Here is a 19,091-nt window from a genome sequence, read left to right as displayed (position 1 = left end):
ATGTCAGAGTATGTTTTTCACAGACTTAGGATAATTATAAATGCCATATTTGGTGCTCATTCTTTTGAATCCACTGAAATACCTTACTCACCTGTCAAGAGTTTATCCCTGGAGGTTGACCATAACACCCTAGATTCCCAAAATCTGGGTTCGTGCTTCTAGTCTGAGAAGACAAGCACTCTCCTCCCCTCAATGAATCTAAAGTCTGTGTGCAACAAAACTACAAATTTCCCCTCAATTACCTTCTGGGTAAAAATGGAGAAGAGACGATATTCACATGGGGAGGAACCAAAGGAGCAGGAGAAGCAGGGACAGAGAAGATAGTAATTCTCTAAAATGAAAAGGCAAAGCTTTTTTCCTTTCTCCAAAAGATGAGCAGTATGGCAGACTGCTGCTCTTCTGGAGACAAAAACAAAAAACCTTTTACGGTCACTTTAGAACCCAAACAAAGAACTCCCCAGAACAAAAGGGCTCCTGCTTCTGGCCCCGACATCTTTCTCAAAGCAAGAACCGGGTCACAGAAAGGTGGTACAGTGTGCAGGATTCAGAGTGCCGCGAGGATGAAGCCTGCTGAATGAGGTGCTTGACCCCAGATCACCAGTGGGTTGGAAGTACGTTTCTGGAGAAGACAGTTCACTGTGCCATCCCACGGTACCAGAGGTGTTTACCTGGAGACCAATGCGGTGTACCCTCAGGTACCACTAGGTCACTAGAGGCTAAACAGAAACTGAACAGTAGTTAAAGAAACGTCAGAACCAGAGTCCACAAACTGAAGGCAAATGATAAAAACCACTAAAGTTCTGTGGCAAATTCCGCAGCTATTCAGCAGGAGGGGGGAAAAGGCCAAATACTCTTTGCCTTGAGAGAAATAAAGTCACACCATTTGGAAACATCTGAGAGGTAAGGAGGGATGGGTGAAGGGAAAAACCATGGCTGTGAGGTGCTTCTGGTAGAAGTGCTTCTCTTCCTGGGGATGACAGGGGTATGCAGAGCATCAGGCATTTGACAGCTTACTGATAAGATGATTATCTTGGACAACTGATGGACTTTGAGCTTCTCTTGGTCTAGAGACTGAGACCTCGAGCCCAGGATGGTGTTCTTTGGCCTTGGCTGTACAGAAGGTTAGGGAGGGAGGCCTCTGTCCTATTCTTTGTCAGTATTTCCTTTTTTTCTTTCTGTTCACAGTAATATTTTCCTTGGGAGGCCAGCTTTTTTTTTTTTTTTTTTGCTCCTGAAAAAAATTCCTTCATCAGCTCTTCATTGTTCTGTCACAGATACTGTCCACAAATACCTTTCTCTAAATGGCCGGCTGCTGTGTGATGTTGATCCCCCACCATGCGCTCCATGCTGCTAGAAACAGAGACAACAGACTTGTACAGAATTTTGCCATTAGGTGCAGGTAGGACAATGGGGTGCAATGAGAGATCACACATTACAAATCCAAATTTTGTAAGTGCCCATGCTTCTCCCTAGGAAGCACACTGATGATTTTCTCAAACACAAATATGACTCTTCTGTTGGTAGAGAGAGGTGGCACTTGCTGAGAACTGACAGCTCTTCTTTAAGCGTTAGTGCAGAGGTAATCACAGCCTGCAATCTTTAATTGTGAAGCCCACCTGGAGCTAGGGCTGTCTCATACCCAAGGAGCAAGCAGTTATCAAAGGAATTAACACTGTGGATACACAGAAATCACCTCGGGCTTCATAAGAAACTTGTCTACAGTTAGTTTATTTCTTTTCTTTTTTAAAGAACTGAAATATAGTTGATGATGACTAGGCTATTTTTGATGAACCAATCCTTGATAATTTTCACCAAAGAGGCACCAGGCCTAACATCCTTCACGAATACATAGGGAAATTCTCTGCAGCGTTCTTGATGTAGACAAGTTAATTCGATTTGCTTTTTTTCAGGTCATGCAGGAAGGTTTAGGAAATGCAGAGTACCACTTGGAGGCCACGTCTGCATAAGGATATGTTCCAGACCTGGATTGCCGAAGTGTTGAGCTGAAGATGAAAACTGAGAACTGAGGAACGACTAGAATCATGGTCCAGTCTCTGAGGAAGGTAAGGACTGAGGCCTAGCACCAATGCCAGACAAGCTGCATGGTAACTATGCAATGTACTCAGTGCATACAGTGGAGTCCAATGAAGCGGTCCAAGGATTAAATGATGAGAATTCAGGCTGCAATCTGATCCAGAGCAGGGATCCCTGATGCAGAATTCTGTGCTTGGCTGGGCCAGTATTGTCAGAACCACATTCTGACAGCTGGAGTCATTAGGGAGGCATATTACTGAACGGAGAGCAAAGCCAGCAGAACCGTGGCTTACAGAGACATTTGAAGCGGTGATAATCCTGTGAAAATCCCCAAAGATACTGAGGTGTTTTGACACTCAAGGTTAAAGTCCAGCAAAACACGATGTTACAAAGGTCCTGCCAACATGCTTAAAAACAAGTCTCTTAATAAAAGTAGCAACACTGAAGACACAGAGTTACAACTTAAGGGAAATGTTTGCTATAGGTAGTGGGTTTTTTTCCTGTGAATAATGCACTCCCTATGCCTGGGGGCACATAAAATGATTAGGGTTGCCAAATGAAGGCAGTTGGATTGTTGTCAACATACTGGTTCGCTTGGAATTATCTCAAGGTTCTGACTGGAAGCATGCACCCAAAAAGACAGTGCTATCCAGTATTCACCCTCAGAGAAATGATTAGCCCCTTCCAGACTAACCACACACTTTGCCTACTTACTGTATTTTATTTCTACCCTATTGGTGTATCTTAAGAGATAATACGTGATCAGGGCAATGATCAAAATGTTAGTGTTCTATTCTGAATACAATGTTCAATTAATCTGGCTTTAAGGTTTGAAAATTTTTATTTTTATTAAATGTAAAAAAACCTGGGACTCTGCTTAGATTTTTAGATGGGGCCCAGAAAAGATTTTACTAAATGGGAACATCCCTCTTCCCCGAACCTTACTAAGCATGACTATATGAAACTTAATCATGGTAAGCAACACGTTGAGGAATCCAGTTAGGGACTATCACCAAGGAAGACTGATTCTTAACGGAATTTGAATTAGCCTAGCTGTCCCTTCTATTGATTGTAAATAAAGCGGGAAGCCACAGCCCTATCCACATCCCAAACAACCTCATTTTAGAATTTATTTCTGAGGAAGATGATATATTAAAAGGTATATAGAAGTAACGTGTATTTATATTTGTAAATCGGGTAAGGAGGACATTTTAAAAGGCCCCCTCCAATGTTGTTTGTATGTTTTTCCTTGGGGGGAGTATTAAAAGAAGGAAAAAAGCATAAAAATATTTCTTCTACTACAGATGAAATTATGGAGTGGCATTTTAGGTTGGGATGAAATTAATCTTTTAAATTTAATGCAATTTAAAATATAAATTGCCCTGGAAATGGCTATATTGGATTCCAACCTGTTGAGTTGGTTATTTCCCCTACATTGCCAATGTAGGTTGAACACCTACAATCAACTGGAAATGTTAAAAGCATCTGGTTAGGTATATTGTTAATGGAATGACATAAAATATTCTTCTCAATCCATAGCACAAATGGGAACTACTCCGTACTCTGCGATGTGCACCCCCCCTTTTTTGCCTGCGGAAACACACCAATGTTACCTAGAGATCATAAGCATCATGGGGACAACAGAGAGGAGGAGGATTTTACTAGTGGAGTGTTTTACAGTGACCAATTCCACACTCCTGATAAGCTACCTACTTCAGAAACACACACATTAGAGCTCCTTAGAAATTAGATATACACCATATCTCCTTTCAAGTCATTTAGCAACCACAACTTCCAGTGGAGCCCCATATTTCTGACCAATGGATGCAAACTCTTAGCCACCTGTGTTCCATGTTTATTGGGGCAAGAAGGAGCAACACAGAAGGGTCTGCCCAACATCTGCAGCATGGTTAGATGCAGCACAACGGAAGCAGACATTATATGGATTTGCTGAAGTTCTACAGGATTCGTTTATATTCTTTAGCATAGTCACACATACACACAAAATGAATCAATACAGTATTTACCTGCAAGCTGCAGGTGTTCGTTATGGTGTTAAGAGAGAACAAACAGAATACCAATGTATATGCTCATTTCTGCAGTGAAACCAATGGATGACCAGGGTATCCACCTAACGGCTGTGGTATAGCTATAGTTGTGGTGTCAGACTCAACTCCTCTGTGCAGGCAGAGTGCTCAAAGAATCTAACTGAAATCAGCAGCATTACTTTGCCTCTAGGGTCTGCTTGAACTCTGCAGAACAGACACGTGTAATTTAATCCTGGTAGCTTAGAAAATATCCTCACATCCAAGTGGGGGCATATACACCGAACACACAGCGGCCATGCCTTCCTATAAGTAGGTAACAAACTACAGGTGTTTTTGTTCCAAAGCAGGACAACTGTATGTTACGTGTAACTGCCCAGCTAGTTGGGTACATCCCGAAGTGACCTGTGGAGCTACCAGTACAGACTAGGATTCATCGTTCTCAGCAGTGTTCAGTTCATCGCATGAATGTAGTTTCCTGTGGTACATAGTGTAGGTACATAGTTTACTGCAGAAAACTGGCGTTTTACTTAGGGGAAAAGGCAAAACCCATACTGAATATCCACTTGGGCCATGAAGAGACACCAGATATGAGATATACATGTCTGCATTCCACACAAAACCGCACACACTACACCCACTTGTGTGCTGTTTACGGAGCCAGACAGTTTGAATACAATATTCTCATCTTTGGTATAAATGGCAACGTTAATAAGGCTCTTCTTTAAGAGAAGGGACCAATTTAATGCACATCTTGAGGATACACAACAGGACCATCTCTTTTGTAAATAGTGGAAGAACATCTGGGGAAATGCCTTTTATTTCCAGGAAAGCTAAGAAAAAGGGAGACTTCTGAGAGGTGGGGTGTTTTTGCCCTTTTTATTTCCCCATCGATAGGTAACCCAAGCATGCGAGCACACAGGGGATCTGCAGCACAGGCACAGTAGCAATCTCTCAAGCAGCACTTTCTGTAAACCTGGGTTAACGTCTGGACCAGCAGCCATTTGGAATGAAGAGTTGAATCTCTGCTGCCTACTGCAGTGCAGCGCAGCACACACCAACGACCCTCGGGCTCTCCTCCTGCTGTGGAGGCTCCCATTGACACGGGAGCTGGGGACAGACAGAGGTTTATCCTCTTCCAATCGCCTGCAACTTATGTTGCAAGCTGAACTTGCTGGGTTTGTCACGGAAAACACAAAGCTTCCTCTGCATCTCCTGATGTAAGTTTTAAAAAAGCAGCAAGGCCCTTCACACAAGGTTCATGTTCTTATTGTTTGCTTGAGCGTTTCTGATTTGTTGGGGGGAAGAAAAGACCCTTGATGTACGAAGTTGGGCTTAACTCCCCAGAGCCCAACTCTCCCAAGGTAACTCACTGCTTCAGGGTACTTTACCTTCGTGTGGGGCTGGGTCTTGATGGAGCCGTATTCATATTTCTTCTTTCCGCTGCCTTATTAATATCTGAAAAGAATAATCAACCCATCTGTTCAATGCTACGGAATAAAAACAAGATCATCAGCACATTTCAAATGAAAGCAACAACAAAAAAACTACAATGACAACCAGATGGTGTAAGAAAATCCATTCAGCAGACGCACAGTCACTTGGGCAATTTTTATTAAGTTACGGCAGTACATTGTCATGGCTTCGTAGGGAATGTCCCTCAGTTTTCTAGCTAACACATAATTTGTGTAAAACTGATTGTGTCAATGCTTTAACACGATGCCAAGCCTAAACCTAACAACTGCCCCCTCTGAAAGGGGAAAAGGTTGTCTTCTAAACTCTCGGAGAACCAGCTGTAAGATTCTTTTTTGAGGGAGGAGAAAGGAAGAAAGAGAATTTAAAAAAAAGAAAGGAAAGAGCAAAGGCAAATAGTTCCATTTTATGCTATAAAGAAGTAATGGCTGGAATCCACTGTCTTAAAACTTCGAATATTCCATGAAGCAGGGCCTCCTTTTAGTTTGCCTTGTGTTGCATTCCACTGGATAGAATCTTCCAGGATGAGATGTAGGAAAGAAATTTATTATTTTCTAAACAAAGTATATGACATGTTGACATCTATAACCCTCATAGGTAAGTACCTAAGAATAAAAACTGGCATTTGGTATAGTAAGGTTAGGTAATAAAACACTCATCGTAAGTTTTTGTTACAGAAGCCTAGCATACACAACCAGATAAAGAGCAGTGGAAACATACAAACTTACAGAAAGCCAATTTGCGCAGTTAAAGCCTCCCTGCTAAAAACAAAACAAACCTGCTCTGCAAAAACTGAATAATAAAAACACCATTATGTAAGTAGAAACTGGTGAAGTATCTAAAGTACCAATCCATGCCCAAAGATAACACTTGACAATTTTTATATGCCTTAAAGATAAATAAGTACATTAAAGATTTCATACTTTAGTAAATGGAGAAATAAAACTGCTTTCTGCTGCAGTGTAATTTTATTCCCCTTGTTCCATATTAAGCAGTTAACAGTGTATCTAATGACATTAAATGGTATTAAGCACTCACATAGAGTGCTTTAAAATAGTAATTATGTGTTTGAAAAATTCTAACCAGAATCTTATCTTGTGAAAGACCACAGTAATAACAAAACTTAAGAGGTCTTGTGTAGCCTTTACCCTGCTATGTTGTCAACTTTTGAGTTCCTGTTCAAGTGAGAATGATCTTCAATTCCATTTTAAGTCAAAGTCCATTATCTTTAGGAGAATGGCTTTTTACCAAACTGAAGGTAACAAAATATGTTCTCTAAAGGACTTGGCCAGTAATACCTGACCACGGGTTTGGTACTGCATGTCACAAGTTACAACCCTTAAAGTTCACTAAGGCCTGAATTACATGTTGTATAATGACAGGTCTTACAGAGAGTATCTAGTTCCTTTTATATATAATTGTGAAGAGTATCAGTTCAGGTTTAGAAGGGCCTACTGACCTAGTCTGCTCACTTACTTTGTACTGCTTTCTAATATATGGTGACTATGATTCAGAGACAAATGTAATGTCTTTATTTAAGTAGTTTTCAAAGTATCTCTGGAATACATGGGGAGTGGTGTTGGTGGTGTGCAGATTCTTTTAAACAGGTACCATGGGGACTTCCCTAGTGGCACAGTGGATAAGACTCCACACTCCCGAAGCAAGAGGCCTGGGTTCAATCTCTAGTCAGGGAACTAGATCCCACATGCATGCCACAACTAAGGAGCCCACAAGCCGCAACTAAGGAGCCTGCCTGCCGCAACTAAGGAGCCCACTTGCCACAACTAAGACCCGGAGCAACCAAATAAATAGCTTTTTAAAAATAAATAAATAGGTACCATATTTCCCAGCAGGATTACATGTATTATTAAATGGCCTTGTGAATGAAGAAAACTCATCTAAACATTGACTTGACCTGGCAAATGTTTAGGTGACAGTATGGAACTTACGGTACTACTCTAATTGGTGTCTATAAATACTACATAATTTTGCCCTCATCATATGAAAAGGACTACTACATTGTATAATTATATCCAATTCTGTGAGGGCCATTACATATAGGACTGGGGAGACCAAAGTAGTCGTGTACCATACACCTCTGGAGCAAAACTGGTTCCAGTTAGAATGAAGGAGGTAAATATTTTCCTTTGAAGTTGGTGAAATTTTTTTGCAATCATTTGAAAGATTTAAAAATTCAAGATTATATCTTTAAACGATTCTGATTGTAATTTGCCTCCTAGTGTCTGTTTTCATGGAGTAGTACAAAGGAATTATATTTCGATGGTGTGGCTTATGTTTCTTTTGCAAAAAAGAGAATTCTTAGACTATTTTCTTAATTTTAGGAGTTAGCAAACTTTTAGTGTGGTATGTCAAGTGTTTGTTTATTCATTCCTATTTAAGAGTTCCTTAAACCTCCACCTTGAGTAAGATATGGAGAAAATGAGACCTGGAAAATTTTGATAGTCTCATTGCCATCTAAGAGAACTCACTGCTCAGGTTAGGGTAGAGGTGGAGGGGTTTTCATTGAGAGTTAAGAAAAACTATCATCACCACCAATTCCCATACAGAAAAAATCCTAACATATGCGCACACAGAACTTTTGGAAAACCTAGGAGTTCAGAAATACAGGAAGACTACAGAAGCTACCCAAAGTGGAAATAACTTCAGGGAGCTTATCATGGTACAGCAAAGACTTAAAAGAATCAGAAAAAAAAACCTTGCCCCATCCCAATTTTCTGTCACACAATTTGAAAACTCATCAGTTGGAGGTTCATTTGAACAAGTTTCTCTCTGAAAATGAAAATACTGGGACTGGTAAAGGAGGCTTTTGTATTAATTAGTTGAATTAGATTATTTTATTTCTTAATCCTTACTGAGATACATAATCTACACCAAGGAAACAGAAATATTAATGTAAAGGAGAAGGGAAAACAGATGGAAAGACAATTTGGGAATCTTTCTGGACATTAGGTGGGAAACAAAATTGGAGAGGATATAATTAACAAGAGGGCAGTGGTAACTTAAGAGCCTCCAAGGAGAGGTGGAATGCCTCCTCTGCATAGAAAAGGGAAGAAATGGTGCTTCTTTTCCCTCCTGCTTTATGTTATCCGGGCCAACTCAGTCTCTTAGTGTCTCTTCCACCTCAGTTTGGTTGGTAGTTCTATACTTTGTCCATTTATTAGCAATGTGAATGCCATTCAAAACCACCATCACCACAAGGTGCTTAACTTTCACCTGAATATCTATAATTTCCAAGGGGTGAAAACAGTTAAAAGTACTACTCAGGTAAGAATTTTTAGACAAGAAAAACAGCATCAATTGAAGAGATTTACATAAAAGGAAAAAATGGGGAAAAAATCTGGAAAACATAATGTTATACAGGAAGTGGCAGAGCTATTTTAAATCACAAAAGAATGGGGTAAAGAACTCCCAAAGGAAGACACAATGCCTAATCTACAATTTTATTTTAGACTAATATGCCAGACAGGGTTCACACAATGGTTCTTAGATACGTTATAAATAAAAATGCATGTTTCATTCATAGTATCAGAAGCTGCTTTGGCTCTATTTTTTTTAAAAATTTATTTACTTTTGGCTGCATTGTTGCGGTGCGCGGGCTTCTCATTGCAGTGGCTTCTCTTGTGGCGGAGCACGGGCTCTAGGTGCGCAGGCTTCGGTAGTTGTGGCATGTGGGCTCAGCAGTTGTGGCACGCGGGCTCTAGAGAACAACAGGCTCAGTAGTTGTGGCATACGGGCTTAGTTGCTCCGCTGCATGTGGGATCTTCCCGGCCCAGGGCTCAAACCCGTGTCCCCTGCACTGGCAGGCGGATTCTTAACCACTGAGCCAACAGGGAAGCCCCATGCTCTATTCTTTAATTGTATCGCTGTAAAATAATTCTTTTCACCTTAAAACCAATTTTTATACTTCAAGTCCTATCACAATGGAAAACAGTGAGAACTACTCTAAACAAGTGCATTTTGAACCACAACATTTGACAGTACCACGACTGGTTGAAGTAACCCAGAAGCCTATACAATTTCTTTTCTCTTATTCTTTTTTTGGCTGTGCCGCAGGGCTTGCAGGACCTTAGTTCCCTGACTAGGGGTCGAACCTAGGCCCCCTGCAGTTGAAGCACAGAGTCCTAACCACTGGACCGCCAGGGAATTCACTACAACTTCAATAAGTGATTACAAATGAAATAAAGCTTGCCAAAAGGTCTAGTTGAAAACCAACCAACAATCAGGAATTATTAAATTGGAGATACATGATGACAAAGATGATGCTACTTGGAAAACCATACTGATGAGACAGTGGATATCACACAGTAACTTCTAAAATTGGGAAGGGAAAGGACAGGACTTCTCATTGAAACTATATTTATGAAGATGACTTTGATGATATATTGTAACATCAGGGATATTATAATGAGTTATACTGTAAAGAGTCAGGGATAGAGAATGCCCTGCTTGCTATTTCTAAATCAATCCTTTAAGCTCACTTTGAAAACTACACATTCCCTCATATTTGATTATCTCCTTCAATTTCTAATTAAAATAATTATTATGTCTTTAATGGTATTAGAATATTATGCCAGGGAACAGGAATGGGGGAAAGAGCCTGCATAAGAACATTATGTGCATTATCTCATGCAATCCTTTCTACAACTCTTGGAGTTAAGTACTATTATGATCTCTATTTTGTGAATGAGGAAATTTGAAGTTTAGAGAAATTAAGTGACCTAGCTGAGGTCACAAGATGATCAAAAGGCAGAACTAGAACTCAAAACCAGGTGTGTCTAACACTAAAGTACTTAAACATGTTATGCTGACTCCAACAGGGAGCAGAAAGACCTGATTCCCATTCTGAATGCTGGCGAGGACTCCCTATCAAATGCTGATGGAATCTGGAAAAGGCACAGTCTATGCTGGTCACTGCGATGTGTAAGACACTCAATAGGATAGGACCTGCTTATTCAATTACAACTTCGATTTCTATCACCTCAAACCACAATGTTTCTGGCTTTTGCTATTGACATTCTATTCACTTTAACCCCTCAGACAAAAATTCTCTGTCAACATTTAATTTTCAGCCCTTCTGACTTCTTTTGAGAAAAGAACACTTGGCTGGGATCAGCAAATCTGAGTTCTAGTCCTACTTTGGGGGGGGTGGGGGTGGATTTAGTCAAGTCACTTAATTTCTCTGAACCTGATAAAGTGGATATTCTACCTGTGTTAGTTATATTGATTCAAGATTATCAGCTAAGAGAAAAAGCTCACTAATTTAGATTGACAAAGGTTGAGCTAATCTAAACTACTAAAAAAGTTGTACCTACAAAAAATTCAAAATACAGGTGTATTTAAAACAGGTAAAATTTCAGTAAACTGTACAAGTAGAGATCCTTAGAGAACTAAATTAATGAACTTAAAAAGTACAGTACATCAAATGCTTCTATACATACCATGTGTCACACTCTATACTAGGTCTTAAGACATATGGAAACAACAAGGCTACAGTCTCTGCCTTAAAGGAGTTCACTGCTTATAAAGGAGAGAAGCACATGTATATAGGTAATCACAATATAATTTAAAGTGGGATTGTGGCAGAGATAATGAAGGCCTAACTATGTGTACGTGTGTGGCAGGGCAGAGAGAAGACTGGGAGGAACAGGGGGCAAGGGAGAGGTGGAGGAGGTGGGAAGGCCTAAAAGTAACATTTAAACTGAGTCCTGAAGAATGAGCAGAAGTTTACGAGAGAGAGAGAAGTCACTGCAGCACATGCAAAGGGAAAGGAGTGGTGTGAAGGACATAAGTTAGAAATACCGTAGGAGTTTAATGTAGGGGATGGGAGGATAGGAGCAGGAAAAGAGAGGAATTACAGATGCAAGCCAGAGTAGACTAGATAACAAAAAACTTTGCCATGGCAAAGGAAGAAACTGGTGGCAAGAGGGCCCGTTAGGAGGCTATGAACTGAACTACCATAAACTACAGAGTTTCAGTGAAGCCGAATTAATGAAGGTTTACTGTATGTATATTCAAAAAAAGAATGTATTTAAACCTCAGACATTCAAAATACTGCCCATTATAATAATGTCCTCCAAGGATCATTGGTTTGACACTGAAGGGACCATGTGGGAGAAAAATATTTAAAACGTTATGATTTTACCTTCAATAAAGGGATATAAAATGAACTGATGGCCAGAGGAATCAGTATTTAATAGCAACAATCCACTGATTAGGAAGAAACAAACAAACCGCTCTTCCTCGTTTTTTTCTAATATTGTAAAAAAAATCGAATTGTGATAAAAAACACATCATATACATTTAGCATCTTAACCATTTTTAAGTGTATGGTTCAGTAGTGTTACGCATATTCACACAGTTGTGCAACAGGTCTCCAGAACTTTTTCACGTTGCAAAACTAACTCTCTTATACCCATTAAACAACTCCTCACCCTCTCCCTCCGTTTACATATATATTCTTTTCATTCTCCACATCACATTTCTTTAATGAAGATACATCAGCGCCACCTGAGAAGATGTTTAAAAATCAGATTCCTAGACCCCTTCTCAACCTTTTAGAATCTGAGGATGAAGCCTAGGAATCTGCATTTTAACAAGTTTCTCAGGTGATTCTTGGCAGGTATTTGGGAACTACAGTACTACTCTATTATCTATTTATCCCTGTAGTTTATGCATAACATATAATTAGGTTCTCCATTTAGAAACCCCTCTAAACTCCTGTGTTCAAGGGGAAATAGCTCATAAACATATTACAAAGAACATGTCACAATGGCTAAAATCTGTAAAAATACAATCCCTGAAAACAGTATAGAAAGTATAATCACATAGCAACCTCCAAAGGAAATGGGATCAACCCAAGTTTCCACAGTGCTAAAGGTGATAATTATAATATCCAATTATAAGGTCAGTGCCCCCTCCCCCCACAAGGAGTGTGCAGCCCATCACTTCCCTTCAATTTCATCTGATCATTTAAAAAGTATCCTGAAAATTTAAGCTTCTTTTTCCAATTCTGTAGTTATAAACTGGCAGGAAAAATATTAACCACCAAGCTTGCCACTTTTTAATAGCATGTTATCCGCTTCTTTGGCTAAAAAAGGTCAAACTACCCATTAAAGTTCTCTCTAAATTCTGCAAACTAGAGCTGTTAGTATAGTTTTGCTGGCAGGGGCTAGAACTTCTGAGGCATTTTGCTTTCATATCTAAATGCAACAAAGAGAAAAATGGACACATACATATAATTTCACATTCACACTATTACAAGCAAAGTGAAGCAAATCTTAAGTTATTAAGCAGACCATGCAATCTTGGTAGGTCTGCTTTCTTCTCATTAAGGTGAAAGCATCTGACTGATGTGAATGGAAGGGATTAAAATACTGAAAACTCCAGACATTATAACTATTCTTCTTACCTCTAGTTCAAACTATGAAGCCAAAAAACATTTTATAGTTAAAATTAATGTCTCTCTTAAAACAAATGCATTAACGGAAACTCAACCATAAACCAGAGCTGTCAATTCCCATTAGTAATCTTATACAAATAGATTAGTACTAGAACCTGCTTCAACCTTCCATTTCCAGTGAAAGCTCATTTTCTAAAGTCCTAAATTGGGGGTTCTCAAAACTTTAACGTACATAAAATAAAAACTGCACGGGTGGCTTCTGAAAGGCAGATTCTCTAGCTTCCTCTTCCAAAGATCGGTCAGTTAGGAGTTGGGGTGGGGAGCTGCATCCAAGAATCTGTATTTCCAAAAAGCTGTTCTAGTGACTCTGATGCTGTCCTAATGTAAGTTTACCAAAGGCTGCAAAGAAGTTCAATTATACATTTATAACTCTAAGTTGTAAAAGTGAGTGAAAGTCATGTTTTTCCTATTTTTTTCTTTTGGATATCAAAAGTAATTTCTGAATAGAGATTAAAAATAAATTTCTTGTATCATCTCTGACCCTAAATACTTGTTATTACTATCTCAATCTCCAACTGCATGATTAAGTATGCAACTTAAAGCCAAAGTACTTATAATTCAAAGTTCTTCAAAGCTTGCCCACTAGCTGCAGAATCAACCTAACCTTCAGTAATTCAATCATTCCAGATCCAAACCAGGGGACCACTCAAGATATTTTTTAGAACTAAAGTTATAAGACACTCTGCTTTATAACTGTTCACTAATGCAACTTAAGTTCCCCTGCTCTTTGCCTAAAGTTGTTGGTCTTTGCATAGGTCAACAATAATGTTGTTTTGAACATGAAATAAAGGGAAAAACGTCTTATGGTCTGGAAAAGTTCTGATTCTTTGAGGGGAATTATTTTCTTAACATAAAAGTAATTGGTCCAGTTGACCTATTATCTTTTATTTTTTAGTGACAGGATAAAGAATGAAAATGACCATCCCTATAAATACTCGTATCTGGTGGTAATAAAACCACCATTTAAAAAGCAGCAGGCATGCTGGTATTATATATTTAGCTGTCAGTACAGTTCATATTCCCCTAATGTGCTGCTGCTTCAGCCAGTGGCCTTACCCTGATCCTTTCCTTAATGCCTCTCATTAATGAGAATTACACAGAGGGTAATTTTCTGTTGGTCACTGCTCTTTTAACTTCTTGATAGTTTACTTCAAGTAACTGAATAGTCTGGACAATGTGTACGCTGTTCACAGGACAAATCTTTTGGCACAAAAAGGCTGAGAGAGCTTTAAAAGTGTTTGTCTTAAAGACATATGGTAATCATTAGTTAATGGCAAGGTACAGAGAGCAAACCGAGAATAGAAGAAAGAGGGGTCGGTTTGGGGAAACACTACTACCACAGGATGTTCATGGGAGGAGAGCAAGAGAAAGGCATCACAATACCTTCCTCTCTTGGACATCTACATTGCACATGTTCAGTATATTAAAGCCTCTGAGACGCTTTGGAGTAAGAACAATGCTTTACCTCAACATTTCCCAATTTTGCTTGACCACAAAATCTTTTACCTTCAACAATTTCTTGAATATGTTCTACTAATATGTTATTCGGGCAAGAAATATAACCTCTCTGAGCCACTGTTTCCTCATATGCAAAAAAGATATAACAATAAGACTGGTCTACCATTCTCACAAGAGGATTGGCAGGAGAAAATGAGTTGGTATTTGTAAGCCTGCTTTGTGACCATAAGCACTGCTGGTTGTATGTTATCATTACCACCAAGAGCAATAGTGAGTAGGAATAGATGTTTCATTCCTAGTGTGGAGAGTCAAAAACAAAGAAACACTGTAAACAGAACAGAATAAAATATTAAATATACTTCCTCCAAAGGTTTCCCATTCTTAAAAGCACAACTGAACTCCAACAATTTGCACAAAAATAATAAGCTGTACAAAGGCACTGCCATCTGCAGGCCATAGAGAATGAATGCTTGCAATGGTTATTTAAAAGGAAGTTTCAAACCATTAGGTGCTCTTTCTCTTCAGACTTCTAAAGCCTTTCCAAAAAATGTTTATTCTTAGCCTTTGAGCACTGGTAGATGAGGCTCCATTTGCTGAGTTCTGAAACTGACTGGAGTAAAATAAAACTCTCATTTCTTCTCCACACAGGACTGCTGCTTAGAAATGTGAAGAAAATTACCTTAGCCTTCCATAAATTCTACACTGTGTTCACACAAAGTAATCCCAAGGAATATGGATTTTTCACACAGCCTTTGAGGGAAAAAAACCCTTGGATGGCCTATGCTGACTTTTCTCTCAGTGAGTTAAAGTCAATCTACTCTCACACACACAAAAACAGAGCTTATGAACAGACTGCAAATAGAACAGACGGTTAACTAATGAATAAGTTAATTCACCAATGCCTCCTTCAAAGTGTGGTGTTCAGAGGCATGTGCCATTGAACAACCTGAGCCTAGAAAAATTCCTTCCACTGGGCCTTCTCCAGCACAGCCTACAAGGAAAATCACTGTTTCTATGATTTAGGTTAAAAGACTGTCAGAGGTTTCAAAGAATATCTGGAGAGTGACAGATGAGCTAAAAGAAAGGCAAAGAAATCAGAATGAAGGAAGAAACTGATGTCGACATATAGCCAATTGATTTCCAATATTCACAGCGCAAAGCTTGGGCTTTACTGTTTTGGAAAAGTCAACACCAAAGTTAGTTTTCACACCCAGACTGACTCATACAGAAAACATTAAACCTAGAGTTGTCAAAAGCCAAATCCATGGACGTTTGAAGAAACATCTTTTTTGAACTGCCCGGTAGCTACCACACCACGATGTTACAAGAAAACCGAGGAGGCACACCGGGTGCCCTTGAGCGCAGTCCCTGCAGTTCTCTGAGACTATCCCGCGTTAAGTCAATAACGAGAACAGTTTACAACGAGGAAGCTTACAACATTATTATCCCCGAAGACCCTGGGGCATTTCATGGAATCCGCTATGCCTCAGGGAACAATTTTGTGCACAGAGCTAAACGCAGGACCACAATTAACCCCATACTCCTAGCGCAGCGTTTCCCAGAGCGTGGAACGCAGAATAATTTCAGGAGGAATCAGGACGCACTGTTTCTTTTAATACATAAGTATTTATTTCTTTATGAGCATTAGAAAAATAACTGGCTTTCCATCATACGCTTCGTGATTTACGTTTCCACCTTAAACAAATATATTTAAAAAGGAGAAAAAAAAAGAGTCAGTTTAAAGAAGAAAAAAGTAACATCTGGTAAATAAACAGCAGTACAATGGGTACACGGACATAAAAGTGCAACGCGAGAGACTGAAACAGGGGAAACGCCGTTCTAAAAAAAAGCCCCCGGCGGGTCATCCGGGTGCGGAAAGTGCCCGGGGTCCAGAGAAAGAGAGCCAGCCGGCTGGGACGCTGGCTCGGTCGCTAGTTGCCAGGGTAACCGCGAGCCCGGTTGCTTTCCCCGTTTTCTGGGCCCGGGTCCGCGTTATAAAACGGGTGTATGGGGGGAGGGTGTCACATAACAACGAGACGCCTCGAGGATGCTGTCAAGGGGCCGCGAGGCGGGCGGCGGCGGTGGGGGACAGAGCATTCGGTTCGCCGCCCGGCGCCGCGCGCCCAGCGGAACGCCCGGTGAGGCCGGCCACCTCGTCCCAGGTTCGAATCCCGACTGCGCCACCGACTCGCTGAGGACCCGCAGGCGAGCGACTTCACGTTTCGAGAAGGGGGCGCGGGGTGTGCAGCCCTAGCCTACAGCGGAGCCCGGAGGACTGTTATCGGCGGGTCGCGCACAGACTCGAGGCGGCAATGCGGCGCCGCCCGCCCGGAGTCCACCTCCGGCCGCTCCCGACTGGCCGGGCCTGTGCCCGACGGGAGCCAGAGAAGGCCGCGCCCCGCACCGGGCATGCGCAGCCCCGCGCGCACCCGGAGAGGAGCTGAGGCCGCGGCCGCGCGTCGAGCGGGCCCTCGCGCCTCAGCCTCCCCATCCGGCCCCGGCCCCCCTCAACCGCCTGCCCGTCAGCCCCACGCATCGGCGGACGGCCACCGCTTCCCGGCACTCACCGCTACCAGCGGGGCGGGCTCCCGGCCGCTTCTTCGCCTTAGGCCCGCCGCTGCCGCCTCCGCCTCAGCCCACCTGCCCGCCGTAGGACAAAGGCGCCACCAACCGACCGGCGCGGGCACGAGGCAATGGCGGCCGGGGCGGAGAGTGGGGGCAGAGGGCGCGCACGCAGCGGCAGGCGCGGCAATGTCGCAAGAGCGCGCAGGTTTGCGGCAGGGCTGAGTTGGAGCGTCGATCTCCTTAGCAATGAGGGCGTGGAAGTGGCTCGGGCGGTGGTTGAGAACGCGAGGGGTTGCCTAGTAACGGCGTCCCCAGCTGAGGATGGGTCCAGGCCGGGTCCCCTCCCCCTAAAGGGCTCCGCCTTTCTTCTGATGTTCAGAGTACTTTCTTTCCTCTCTAACTGTGGAAATAGATCATTTAAATCCTAGAATACCTTGATTTCGTCTTGCATAACACTCAACACCTATAGATATGTGTATTGGAGACTAGTATATATATTCCCGTAATCTGCGGATCACAAGGAACAAGAGAGCAGAGAGGTAGAGAAAATGTTTTATTTAAATTCACATTTAAAGAGGCTGTGTGTCCTATTAGTTTCACTAACAAGAGGCAAAAGGATTCTGGTGATGTAGTCACAGATTCTTTCTGAATTATTTATTTCTTTCTGGAATATTCATTCAGTGTCAAAAAGAAATTTCCCAGAATGTAGTTGTTGACCGTGAAGCATGTAAAGTGTTGTATTGTTCATTTAATCTGTAGAACATATTTGTCACAGGGAATAGAATTTGCTCACACAATTGTAAATACACTCTATTAATCACACCGATGGCTATGTGAATCAGGTAGGCTATTTTATTAGTTAGGAAATGCCCCAGACCCCATGGGGTCTAGTTTTTCTTCTTGTGAATAGTTCGTGCAAAATAAAAATGGTGGCTGTGAAATTTGAACACTATGGGAAATCAGATTTCTTTGACACCAACGCATATGCTCCCTCCTTCACTAATTTATTCACTGAATGTTTATTATACACCTACTAGGTGGCCCTGTGATTTATTATACACCTACTTGCTAGGCACTATCATAAGCAAAGGCAGACCCATCCCTGCTATCTTGGAGATACTGTGCAGTGGAGAGATAGAATTAGGCGAATAATCACACTTGTGTACAAACAAAAATAACTGAAGGAAAGAAATAGGGATCCACTCTTTTGTCTAGTCTTTCTCCTTGTGAATAGTACAGGGTGTGTCTGATGCCTATGAGCAGATATGTTTGGCCTTCAGATCCTTCCCATAATTCATCATGGCACCTGGGAAAATGGAAGCTGTGTGGTTTTTTCCGCCTCCACTGAGAGGTTCTGAAGGCAGATAGGGACTTCTACTCCCAGGAATTTCCCCTTTATCACAGGTTGTTCACTCACTCTAGGTGAGAAGGCTCAGGATTTTGTGGATTCACCTGCTTTCCTGATATCCTTTTCTGGGTCAGGTTAAAAACCACACTGACTCAGTTTAGAATCTTCTGTTTCTTTCCTTGATTACCCCTTTTTGACGTTTATGCCATAAAGTTGTACCCTTTTCTTTTTTAAAAAACAATTATTTATTTATTTACTTTGGGCTGCACTGGGTCTTTGTTGCTGCTCGCGGGCTTTCTCTAGTTGCGGCGAGCGGGAGCTACTCTTCTTTGCGGTGCACATGCTTCTCATTGCGGTGTATTCTCTTGTTGAGGAGCACGGGCTTCAGTATTCGCGGCACGCAGGCTTAGTTGCTCCACGGCATGTGGGGTCTACTCGGAGCAGGGCTCGAACCCCGTCTCTCCTGCATTGGCAGGCAGGTTCTTAACCACTGCGCCGCCAGGGAAGTCCAAATTGTACCCTTTTCATTGGTTGAATTCTCTTAATTTTGGGGGGGTATCCTTTAACTTAATTTTTTATTATTACTTTTTGGTTAGATACACAAGGACAGAGAGTTTGTGACTCCACTGCATCTTGCTATCTTTACCCACCCATAAGTTTCACATTATCTCATTTACTCTTCACAACA

General features: G+C 41.4%; 1 protein-coding gene across 3 annotated transcripts in view; it reads right to left on the bottom strand.

The window, feature by feature from the left end:
• The window catches only part of NCOA5 (nuclear receptor coactivator 5), a 30,372-nt gene extending 13,175 nt beyond the window's left edge, over positions 1-17,197 (bottom strand). For 2 of the 3 annotated variants that reach the window (XM_082645383.1, XM_082645385.1), the window contains exons 1-3: positions 17,058-17,197; positions 9,142-9,270; positions 5,471-5,537 (exon numbers count right to left, since the gene is read on the bottom strand). In XM_082645383.1, coding sequence (XP_082501509.1) covers positions 5,471-5,537; positions 9,142-9,241 — 167 coding nt within the window. In that variant the 5' untranslated portion in view covers positions 9,242-9,270; positions 17,058-17,197. The remainder of the gene's footprint in view (positions 1-5,470; positions 5,538-9,141; positions 9,271-17,057) is intronic. The other variant, XM_082645384.1, reaches the window with a different exon arrangement.
• Between the last annotated feature and the right edge of the window lie 1,894 nt (positions 17,198-19,091).

The sequence above is a fragment of the Mesoplodon mirus genome (genome assembly GCF_964341445.2).
Source record: "Mesoplodon mirus genome assembly, chromosome: 15".
Taxonomy (NCBI): domain Eukaryota; kingdom Metazoa; phylum Chordata; class Mammalia; order Artiodactyla; family Ziphiidae; genus Mesoplodon; species Mesoplodon mirus.
Note: the sequence above shows the minus strand (reverse complement) of the source record. Positions and strands in the feature narration are given on the sequence as shown.